The sequence below is a fragment of the Aptenodytes forsteri genome, unplaced genomic scaffold, assembly GCF_000699145.1.
Source record: "Aptenodytes forsteri isolate BGI_AS27 unplaced genomic scaffold, ASM69914v1 Scaffold180, whole genome shotgun sequence".
In the NCBI taxonomy this organism is placed as follows: domain Eukaryota; kingdom Metazoa; phylum Chordata; class Aves; order Sphenisciformes; family Spheniscidae; genus Aptenodytes; species Aptenodytes forsteri.
In genome coordinates this window covers 803,566-815,528 of record NW_008795486.1, presented here as the reverse complement: position 1 = coordinate 815,528, position 11,963 = coordinate 803,566, and the positions used below count along the sequence as shown (strand labels likewise).

At 35.8% G+C, this 11,963-nt stretch overlaps 1 protein-coding gene across 4 annotated transcripts in view; it reads left to right on the top strand.

The window, feature by feature from the left end:
- Nucleotides 1-11,963, top strand: part of DLG2 (discs large MAGUK scaffold protein 2) — a 1,087,547-nt gene that overhangs the window by 746,636 nt on the left and 328,948 nt on the right. For all 4 annotated transcript variants that reach the window (XM_019472611.1, XM_019472613.1, XM_019472612.1 and 1 more), the window contains one exon: nt 1,687-1,856. In XM_019472611.1, coding sequence (XP_019328156.1) covers nt 1,687-1,856 — 170 coding nt within the window. The remainder of the gene's footprint in view (nt 1-1,686; nt 1,857-11,963) is intronic.

The window sequence follows — 11,963 nt, the reverse complement described above, 5'->3', positions numbered from 1 at the left end:
ACCCAAACTATTCTATGATTCTATATAGTGATATTAACAGAAAGACTGGCAGCTTAGACATAATCACTATCTTTCTGAGTGGGAAGCACTAGCAGGATGTATTCATGATTTATTTAAAAGAAAAAAGCAATTTGTATTAGAGCACTTGTTAATTTAACAGCCAAACCACACAATTAAACATTTGGAAAATTAATACTTCTGGCATTGAAGGAAAGCAGCAAACCCAACCATTGAATGAAAACTGGAGACTTTGCAGTACGGTACTTTTTGTCAGAAGGGAAGTACCAATTTTGTGACCTTTCCAAGTTCGACCAGTTGTCAGATAAAGGCTGCTATCAACATTTTCCCCTGGAAATGTTTTTCCAAAAGGCTGATAACACAGAAAGTGTTTGGTTTCAAATAGTTGTGGTCTTTTTGTTGTTTTGCTTTGTTTTGTTTTTTAAAAAAACAGCAGCACAAGAACATAACAAAAATCTATCCTAAATTCTCAGAGTTCAGATACGCTTTTGGTGAAGCTTCATTCTCTTTCATGTGCTAAGACTCCTGAGCAGTAGCCAGCTCAAGTGTTCTCTTGCTGTAAAGAGTAACTTTCGATGCTTGATCTTTATGTATAGAAACACAGCGGAAATGGGAATATTTTTAGCAACCCATATTTTCTTCACTGATTGTCCTTTCAGACATGCAGAAGAACACATTCATTTACATATGCCTTTTTCTTCTGGAACCAAAATACTTAGAGGCATCTCATAATAAATGTACTTCACGAAAGAACAATAGAGTCTCAATTCATCTAGTTCTTTGGAATTTGCTCTTCTCACTTGCTTTCATTTGCAAAGAAAGGATGGCCCAGTAGTTACGTTATTAGCCTGCTGCTTTGGAGATGGGTTTTAGTGCTCTCAAGGTGTAGATTTCCTTTCCAACTTGGACAAATCTGTCAGATCAGGAGAATACTACTCCATCAAACCAGGACATTTTGACGGTGAATATATTAGTTCATCCTCAGATGATGTAGTAAACATCCAAAGTAAGAATATGAGGGAATTTTATTAATATTCTATGAAAAATAGATGCTATTACCACACAGTAGGTCTACAGTCAGTGGTGAAAACATAAGCAATGAAATTTACTCAAATTATTTAGCATGAAACATTCTCTCTTAAATTGTATGCTTTTTGTAGGACAGCATTTTTACTTTGATAACTTAGAATTCTTTGGCTCTGATGAATAAATATGAAAGATTTAAGGAGGTATTGGAATGATTACTGGTCTCTCTGTACTAAATTAAATCAACTGATTTCCTTAAGAGCAACTGTAGTCGTGATAGCATGCAGCATGAATGTTGTAACTCGATTATATTGTTTAGTAAAAGGTACTTTAATGAAGTCTGTAAAGACAAGTTGTTTATTACTCATTTCTATCACTCTGTGGATCCAACCCCAATTTATGAAGGAGGATGGTAGGTGTAGGTGATTAGGCAGACTTTAGTTTGAATCAGGTATGTCTTTTGGAGGGACTAAGTGTTCTGTTTCCGTCTCATTGCTGATGAGGCATATTGCATTAAGTCTGTCGTCTGGCAGACTTCCCAATGAAGCGTTCTTCGTTTTACAGCACTACTGACAAAACTCTGTTTGGTCCAAAATAACAGCTGAAGCATTTAGTATCTGTGGTTCTTTGTTTTTCTTGTAGGGTCAACGATTGCATCTTGCGAGTGAATGAGGTCGACGTGTCAGAAGTCTCACACAGCAAAGCCGTGGAGGCCCTAAAAGAGGCTGGCTCCATAGTACGATTGTATGTTCGTCGAAGGAGACCTATTCTGGAGACCGTGGTAGAGATCAAGTTGTTCAAAGGACCTAAAGGTAAATACAAAAATGAAAACACATTTTAAACTTGATGCATAACCTCTCTTGTAGCTCAAATGGCATCTGAATTTGTTGATTTGTTAACTGGTTGACCTGTCAAATACTGAAATGCAGTTAATTTAGGCTGGTAGAACTTGAATTCATGGTTGCATGTCTCTTCCTGAAAGAAAAGAATTCAAGGAGTTGTGGTTTGTTTCACTTGATGTTTACTGTAGAGATGGCTTGTTACCTCCCAAAGAAATGCAAGATGCAGGGACATTATGCTTTACATTGGCAGCACATATACTGGTGCTGTTGAATACAGAGTTTCTGAATTCTCCCTTTTTTCAGAAGGCTTTATGATTATCCAACTTATCCTTTCTACTTTCATGTTAATGGTTTCTTCCACAGTTATCTTTAGAACAAGAAGACAAGAATACTAACTTACCCATATATGTAGAAGAATTTTATCTTATCCTTCAACAAAATTACATGGAAGTCTAGCATGAAACCTTCACTGACGTCTAAATCAGCTTTACCACTTCCAGCTGTAACCTTCTGGTTACAGAAAAAAAAAAACAAATTCCTTTCTAGAAGCACTAGTACAAATTGTGAATATTATATTTTCACCTTTCCTTTTGCAAAAAAAATTTATTTTCAGAAGTGTTATTTTTAACAAATTTCATTTTATTGTTTTTCCAGCCTGAAATTTCCCTCTGGCTACTCTGTTTTTCTTCATAGCTAATTTCTGGGCAAAGAAAATGGATATTTTCACAGTACATGAGAATAGAATGTACAGCAGTAGATTTTTGGATCCATAATAATTATTTCATAAGCAAGTCTAATTAATGGTATATACATGAAATGAAGACATTTGCGTGTCTTTTAATATATGCCATGCACATGAGATTATTCTACCTGTTTCATCTACAGTGAATAACCTGTCGCTTTTTCAGTGGTTTCCCTTGCATCTCATCTCATGTGAATATCACAGTATGCTTCTACATAGTTTTTTATACCAATAACGGAGTATATTTGTTTCTAATACACTTGGAATTGTTGAGATTATCCATTCAAGCAAAGCAAAGACAGTGCACTGGTTTCAATATTGCATAATACCTCTTCTGTGTATATCATGGTGACACAGCAGTATATTCATCATCCTCTACCCTTGACGAACAGTAAGATACATTTAAACATGCGTGAAGGTAACACCCCCCAAAAGTCTGGATTCTTGTGGTCAATTACAATGCTAAATTGACTTTCTAATAGAAAAGCATCTCTAATGAGATTTTGCACGTGTATGAACTAGAATAGTATTAGAGGTCCTTTCCAACCTCAATGATTCTATGATTCTATGATTCTATGATTCTATACCCTTGACGAACAGTAAGATACATTTAAACATGCGTCTGAAGGTAACCCCCCAAAAGTCTGGATTCTTGTGGTCAATTACAATGCTAAATTGACTTTCTAATAGAAAAGCATCTCTAATGAGATTTTGCACGTGTATGAACTAGAATAGTAGTGCAGGCAGCAGTGTTTTTAAAGCTTTGGAATTAAACTAAGTGTGTGATATGATAGTCATTTTGAGTAACCTAAGGCTAAAGAAACAAAAATTAACATATCCTTTCAGGTTGTGATGAAACACTAAAAATTATTTGTCGTGACCAAATTTGTGCTGCATTGTGGAAATGGACAAGAGAGGCAATCATTATCTAATAACGTTCTTGCATCATGTTTGTTTTGATTGTATGCCTGAAACTATTTATTTTTACATTTATTTTCATAAAAGAGAGTGGATACCAAAAAGGTGCCTTTTATGACAAGCTAAAGAAGCTTTGCTGCTTAGTGCTACAAACATGAATTTTGTAGCTATTTTCTTACATGAAGTTTACTACAGATATGTGCTATAAATAGTGAATTTTATTGTTAAGCTGAATATCTTTTTTAAATTTTCTCTTCAATATTATAGAAATAAGTTAACTGGAAACTTGGATTTAAAATGTTGATGGGCTAGTTCTTTCAAAAGCCAGGTTTTTTATCTTTATAATTTAGGCAGTAAGGAAGCATACCCTTGTATGCTTTCTGTACTCCACAGATGAAAAAAGCAGAATGAAGAAAATAGGTTATAGATTGGTTGGAAATCTTATCGATACTAATTAAAATATATCTGTAGCAGTTTTCCTTTGAATTTTTCAAAATCTTCCATGAAAAATAAACTGTTGAGAGGCATCAAACTCATGGCAGAATCTGAGAATAAAACCTGTGAATCTTGACTGTAGGCTTCAGTGCTAGTCACTCATGTGATGTTTATCTACTCATATTTCAGGTGATTTATCTGTGAACTGCTCTTTCACACCATTACTATAAAGTGTAAGAACAACTTAATATTTATATACACAATGTCTGTTACTTCTCAGAGTGAAAATGGGACGTTTTGGTGGCCAGAGCAGGACTGAAAATCAGCGTGGTAGTTCCCACACCATTCCTTCCTTCCTACTCACAAAGTGAATAAAGAAAATGAATCTGGTTTTTAGACAAGAAGGCTGTTCCGTGCTAAACTTGGAGTAGCAAATATCTTTTCAGCTGCTTCTTTTCCTGTCTGTCTCTGTCAGTATATAATGCAGTATATACAGAGTTCATTTCTCACGGTGTTGAGAATTTACCTCATGAAAGCAAGTCTTGGCTTCCGTAATACCATGTAAGCTGAGAGATCACTAGCTTGCCTGTGTATGCGTAATAGATCATATCTTTCAGCACTTGAAGGTGATAAAGAAGGAAATTTGCAAGGCTTTTTATATAAATATTCTTTTAATTTCATCTGATGTATTCAGGATGAGGGCTTTTACAAGCTATGAGTCCATAAAGGTTAGATGTTAATTTTTCTAGCTAGCAACCACCATATAAAAGACATAGGTTAATTTTGAAAATCTATTTTGAACATAAGTGAAATATGCATTGCGTAGCAATGGCTTTGGGCATGTGGCAGGGGAAAGGTCATGGCAGTGTGCTGCCAAGTGGTCCCTTTTGAATGCAGATCCCGTGCAATTGTTCCTGCTGCTTTACAAAAAAGCTGTCCTAGCATCATAGTGCTAAAAGGCCATGTAACCCTTTAACTTGACTTTTGGGAAAAAAGGTAAACAAAGGCACAAATGAGTTGTGTGATAGAAAAATCAAGGTTTCAAACTGAAACCAGAACTGCAGCTGTGTAGGGATTTAAAGCTGTGTAGGTATTTAAATCAGTTTGCCACACCTGATTGATAATATTGGCTGATGTCTATAGTCTTGAAGGTAATTGCTAACTGTGATCATTGCAGGATCTTCCTCTCTTTCACGTGCTCGGGAGATTGTCTTTTGTACGTCTCTTCAGTCAGACATACCATTTTAGTGATTGTTTGGCTTTGCACAGCATTTAGTAGTAAACAGTAGGTGCTTTCTTTCAGTCACTCTCAGGACACTGCAGGTTTTAGCAGCCAGTGTCTTTGCAGTGGCTGAGGGCTGTAACAGAGGAAGGATATACAAGGAGCTTTCTTATTGAAAATCAATACGATTTAGACACTACTGAAAATCCTGTCCTTAAGTAATACGCTTTTCTTGCTCTGTATTGAAACATGACAAGACTAACAGTGATGAGAATGGATTGCATACACTGCAGTATCTGCTCCTGGGGAACAAACACGCAGACATTCAAAACAAAGCAATTTAATGGTGGTATTTGGCTTGTAATATAACTTGTGTATTACCTTCCTGTAAGACCCTGCTGCAAAGAACTGTGTATGAGCAGTGAATTACGAACTTCAGTCACTATTCAGAGATTACAGTGCTCAAACCCATTCAATTGCATTTGACTGGAGGATTTTAAACCAAAGGAATTCCACTGGCCTCTGGAATTTTCATGCTGTCCTATCACACTGAAAATCTACTTTTTACTAAAACCAGAAGTACTGAGTAGTATGCTTAATGTAAGATTAGTTATAGAAACTAAACTTAATTTTTTTATTTCATTTTTTAGAGTCAGCCAGAAAAAATAATTTCTACCATTGTAGAAAATTTCTGACATTTAGAAACTTAGTTAAACACAGAGATTGTACAATATTTTACCTACCAATACCTAACTGATAATTTAAGCTCTGATATTATATACCAGAAGAAAAAAAAATGCAGAAAATAATGATTCCAGCAAATACAGCAGTGTTGGATCACATAGTAAACTTCTGACCTCAATTCTATAGGAAATGTGACATCTTAAAAGACAACACAGCTGGAGGAATGAAGTTTAGGGTATGTGAAGCAGAACAGCTGAGTACCAGGAAACTTGAGAGGAGAAATGGCAGACTTAAAAACACCCAAGAAAGGAACAATATAAAGGATAGCTGATTCTGCCATCTGGATATTCTGATGGCATGAGCACAAAGTCATAAAGAAACAGGATTAATTTCCCACACCCTTCATGACAGTAACTATCATTACAACGTTTGAACTGCGTCTGAATCTTGCAGTGATGGCTAGAGCTGCCCTTTTGTTCACTGTATTTTAGACAGAAGAGCTCTGGACAGATCGGCAGCTATGTCTCTTTTCTGTTGTCTGTAAGCATGCTTTTTTCTCATTCCTGGTGAATTCAGCCAGTGATACATTCTGATCAGGTTCACCCCACGCAGCTTCGGGCACTTAACAAAAGATATTTGGGGGCACTTATTCCTCTACTCTTTTCTGCTCTCAGAATTAGGGCCATATCAGGACTTTTCCTTTAATCCATTTGGGGTGTTATTATGTTTTGGGGCTCTAAACTAGAAATTAATGCATCTGTTAAGCACTGTTCAGCCCAATTCTGTATCTCTCTCTGGATAGCTATCCTCCTTAATTTTCTTCTTAATCAGCAAAGACTAAGCCCCTAAACTGGGCATCTCAATAAATACTCAAAAATAAGATGGGGTGAATACAAAGGGTGTAATACACATTTATTTTTTGAATTATGTATATCCATCTAAATGTTAGATGAAGTCATTGGGCATAACCAGTTCCAGAGTTTCCATTTCATTGTTTTCTGTGCTGGCCTGAAGCGACTATGCAGCACGTGGTAGATTTCCTTTTCACACAACTATTTGTTTTATTCTTGATGACACTGAATAAAGTCACTGGGTAGTAATGAAGCTTTCTTACTATACTAAGAAAAGAATCAGTATGTTTTAAGTAGTATATTTTTTAACCCAATGATTAGTTATGGAAGTTTCTTGAGAAGACGCAGAGATTTTCACCATCAATATAAGGTATGATTTCACTGTAGATTTACCTTGATTTGTTACTGAAATGTTCTCTACTCCATTACTGTCTATAGTTTCATAGAAGTTCATACTTCTGTTTCATATAAGTTGACATACTTTAGTTTGGATTGATGGCTTTATTGGAAAAATCTTGTGTTCTGTTGCATAGATAGCATCCCAGCTTGCAGTGACAACTGAAATAGTCAAAAAAGTACGGTAGAATTATGTGTATTTTAAATTGTCTACTAAAAAAGTGTTCAATTCAGAACAGCAGAATAGAGGGGGGTTTTAATTTTTACAAGTGCTGCTCCCAGTAAGGAAAGGAGAAATCTTATCATTTTTATCTACTACAGCAAAGCCAAAGGTTACCTTTTTATCTCAGGTAATAGCTACAGCACTTAAAATGAAAGAGGGAGCTTTTGCAAACAAAGAACCCCAATTATTTCTTTCCCAATTTCAGAGAACACTGAGAGCTTTCAGATCTTGCTGTTTAATAACTGATTGCAAGTGCTTGCGTCAGACTCATGATGATACATTTTTTTTTTATTAATATAGCAATCACTTCTACTACTATACTGGCCTTTATTCTCTAATTTAAGGGACACTAAATACTGCATAGCAAACTTTAGCATTTGGAGAGAGAGGGGTTTTGGCAAGTGAGGCAGATGTTTTCTTAATTTATGTTCACTTGAAAGCTTGAAAACATTTTTTATTTCATGCTAAGAGATGTTTTTATAGTTCCAAAGTGTTTTGAACAAAATTGTTTTTTCACAGTTTGAACAGAACCCTGAACCTTTTCATATGGTCTTTTAAGAATCTCAGTCTCATGATCTCATCAGCTGTGAATTTACTTCTGTTTTTCAGTGTTCTCCTCCTTCTGTACTGTAAGCTTTTTTGTGAATCTTGATCTAAAACAGAGCAAAATGGGGCAGCTTAAAAAAGAGAGCTGTAGAAAAATGAGGAAGCAGAAGAACTTTCCCAAACCTAGATTTAACAAACTATTTAAGTTGTCAACTCTAATTTAAGTGCTTCACTTCATATTACTGTAACACTTTCATCCAATTAGCAGAAAGTGCTCTGTCAAGCACTAATACCTAATTTTCCAGTTTTAAGATAGTAATTCAAAACTATCATTTATAAGTTAACATCACTAAAAGGCATGACTTCCCTGCAGGCTAGGATTGTCTAATGTAAGAATATGTGAGTATCTGCATAGTTTATCGCATGAAAATTGTATTCTCTTGTAACTCATAAAATTAGAAAGCTTTGTGATAGTGCTTTAAAAGCCTTTGCTGTTTTTCAAAAATATTTTGACATATTAGTGTTGCCAATGTCTGATGGAGAAAAAGTGTTTTCTTATATCTACACCTTCATATTTCACAGACTCGTGAAATATTTTTTCACGTTTTAAAGAACGAGGATCTCGTTCTTTAAGTGATGATATCTGCATACAGCTGCAATTATCATATTCTGCTTTATGGCAGAAATAAAATATTAAATGTATTATCTGCTTTTGGTCACTGCAGACTTGCCTTCTCGTTTGTATATGTTACCACATATGAAATATTTCTTAAAAACCATTCATTCTGTAGAGTGGTTCCTTCCATTCCTGAAGAAAAGTAGTGCTTATTTATTGTAATCTCACATAATAATCATTATTGTTACTAGAGTGGCACTTCAGTTCTAGTATTTCAGGCTTTGGCTACCATCTTTTTGTCTTCAGTGGAGAAAGAAAGTAAATCTGTCATGTTTTTTGTTACCATTGCAGTTAAACGGCAGAAGATGGTGGTATCAAATTGTTGTCACATCAGACCAAATTCAACCATCTTTGGAGCTAAGCAGTCAATCAATAAAGTAATTATTTTCTGGATCAACAAGGATCATTTCAAATGGAATTCAAAAGCCGTGCATCTGGTTGGTTGTCTCACCTAAAACTAGAGCTATCCTGTGAGCTGCAGGATATCACTTGTTTGAAGTCTTATATTTTCATGGTAATTCTGACTTCCCTCTTTTGTGTTTCACTGTCATTTTCCATTAGCAGTAAAGGAATAAACAAAATGTCTTGGAAGACTGTGCAGCAATTTTATATACATATATTTTGTTTTTTTGTTTTTCCCTCGAAACCATTCAGTTCTTAAGAACTCTCCAAGCAGTTCTGAGAATCCTGGGTTAATATGCAAAACAAACATCTAATCTCATAGTAGATTTTAAGTATCGGTTTCCAGCAATCATTCACAAAGAGTGAGGTTTCTACTGAAATGAACAGTACTTTCTGCAATTCCATCATGCTAACTATTTCTGAAGTGGTGCAGTAGCAATTTCAAAGTGCAGTGCTGTATTTTAATAGCCAATTGAGATGGCTATAAAAATCCAGCGCTGTGCGTTAAGATCATTACTAAATTGCTTCAGCAATACTTACTGATGAGGCAGCTTCAGCAGAACACGATTCATCTTAATGAACTGTGGCTGCAGTGGAGCAAAAGCAGCAGCACAGGGAAAGAACGAGGTGTAGGTAGGCTTGGATGCCAAAAAGCTTGAGATTTTGTTTCAAGAAAAATAAGCTTTGGCTAGCTTCTTTTTGTCTTCAGTGGAGAAAGAAAATAAATCTGTCATCTTTTTGTTACAATTGCAGTTAAATGGCAGAAGTTGGTGGTATGAAATTGTTGTCACGTCAGACCAAATTCAACCATCTTTGGAGCTAAGTAGACCATTGACACTTCAATTGACAAAATCTTCTGTGCTTGTCCTTTCTGAATTAGGTAGGAATTTTGTATTATTATCCAGTTGCCTAGATAGTTTCATCAGCTCTGACTAGAGACAGCAAGTGCTATGGTGTACCAGTGTGACCTTGGGTTTTATCATTCTCTGTCATAAGATGTCTATCCTTTTGCTGTGGTCAGTTACTTCTGTGGCTTTTGCTGAGAATCAAGAGCAGTTATCATGACTTACTAGATTCCCCCTGATACCGTTCTTGTCACCTTGGCCGGTTTAACTCTGTAACCTCTCACTGGAAATTTGAGGGGAGGGAGATGTTGCATTTTCTTTTCTTTGTCCACTTCTTCTACCCATACAGAGAGAAAGGGCTTTTAATTTCTGTGCTCAGCTGTTGGATAAGTAATGGATGCATCTCCAGGTTTGGCTCATATGGCTTGCTTCTGGGTGAGAATAAAGCGACCATTTTAAAAATTCTGTGTTTGATTTATCCTGTCCTTGTGGAAATGCTTCAAAGGAAGTTGCTTACTAAATGTATTTCCCAGCTACATAATGATGTCTGGCACACTGCTGAAAAGTTTCTTGGAACATCTTTTGTCTCGGGCTTGTATGGAAAACTGTGACTTCTATGCTTTGGGATGCTATTTGACACTGCTGCCTTTTTCTCTGTGTCATTTCTAAAAATCCCAAGGACTTGTCTCCATCACTAAGTGCCTTTTTTTTTGTCTACAACAAGCGTTACACAAATTCCCAATGAATCTTGGCCAACTTCTCTTCCAAGTCTGAATTTTTCTCCTGACCAAGTGTAATGTGATTACAGTAAGTCCCATAATTTTGTCATTAGAGCATGCCTTTGTACTCCTTTTTTCCTTTAGATTATAAATTTCTGGGTCAGGGAATAGTTTCATTGTTTCCCTCCCCATTCTAGAACACTGTGTAAGAGTTAAAAGGGGAATTACAGAAGAACCCTTTCATTATGTTTGCCATTGCTGTTTTCATCAGGCCAACGTAAGAGGGGGAGGAGATGCAGCAGGTAATGTAGCAGAGTGTTAATTGTCTCATCAGTATTTCCAGATACACAATAAATCAAAAGATGAGGAAGGAGAATGGCGTCATTTGTTAAACTACTGGGCTAAGTGTGGAAATAACTCCTTCTGTAGACAGGAGGCCAACATCTTTTTTCTGTTTTCTTAGTGGAGGAGTGAGAATTTTCTAGAGAGTGGCACTTTTCTTGGCCTTTTTTCACTACCGATATGTTCCTTGTTTTAAATTCCTCAGGTAAGTTTTAGAGAACGATTATGCTTGATCTTTCACCATGTTAATAAATTATACATATATACATATACATATAATTAAACAATTATATGACAGCAATTGCTGTGAGCCTGATGTGATATCCTGATGCAACAGATGATATATTAAGGTTTTAGCGTCCTATGTGGAATACATTCATTGACACAACATCTGTCACTTGCAACTGGGTAGTCTGAAAATCCTTATATTTGCTTCTTTGCAGAGCTTCATCCTTTTTTGAATATAAAGCCAAGTGTGCAAATTAACCAGGTGAAATTACAGAGCAGTGATTTCATCCTTTATTGTTCAGTTAATTATCTACATAACAAGTTCTGTCTTCTTGATAGTTTTTCAGATGTCCATGTCTTTCTCAAGAAAGCTGCTGTCTGGAAGACAACACGCATCAGCAAAATATTGCAGTGCCATGAAAAGCACCTTTAAAAGAATAAATTGTATTTAATTAAATTTTTATAGCTTGGGGAGCTGTAGCTATTCATTTTTCTTGTGTTCTTGTCTCATTTTTTTCTGTAATCTTAAGCACAGGCAAACAGTATTTTAAGTCTTTTGAGAAAGGCATTAGAGATTCTGATCGTGGTGGAGTGACAAAGCTGAGTGAAGCTTTAAAGATTCAAATGATATGGTAAATAAATATCAGTCTGCAGCCTATTAAAAAAATATTCTAGATTGTCAATATTATTCTTTTGTTTCCACTAGTTGAAAAAAAGGAAAGAGTTACATTAGAGCATCTCTGAACATCTGAAGGAAATAGCTGGCTTAGTCAGAAGCCAGACACCAAAGTGATTAATTGCAAATAGTCATTCATCTCACTATTTCCAATACTATCTCCTGGTCCTTG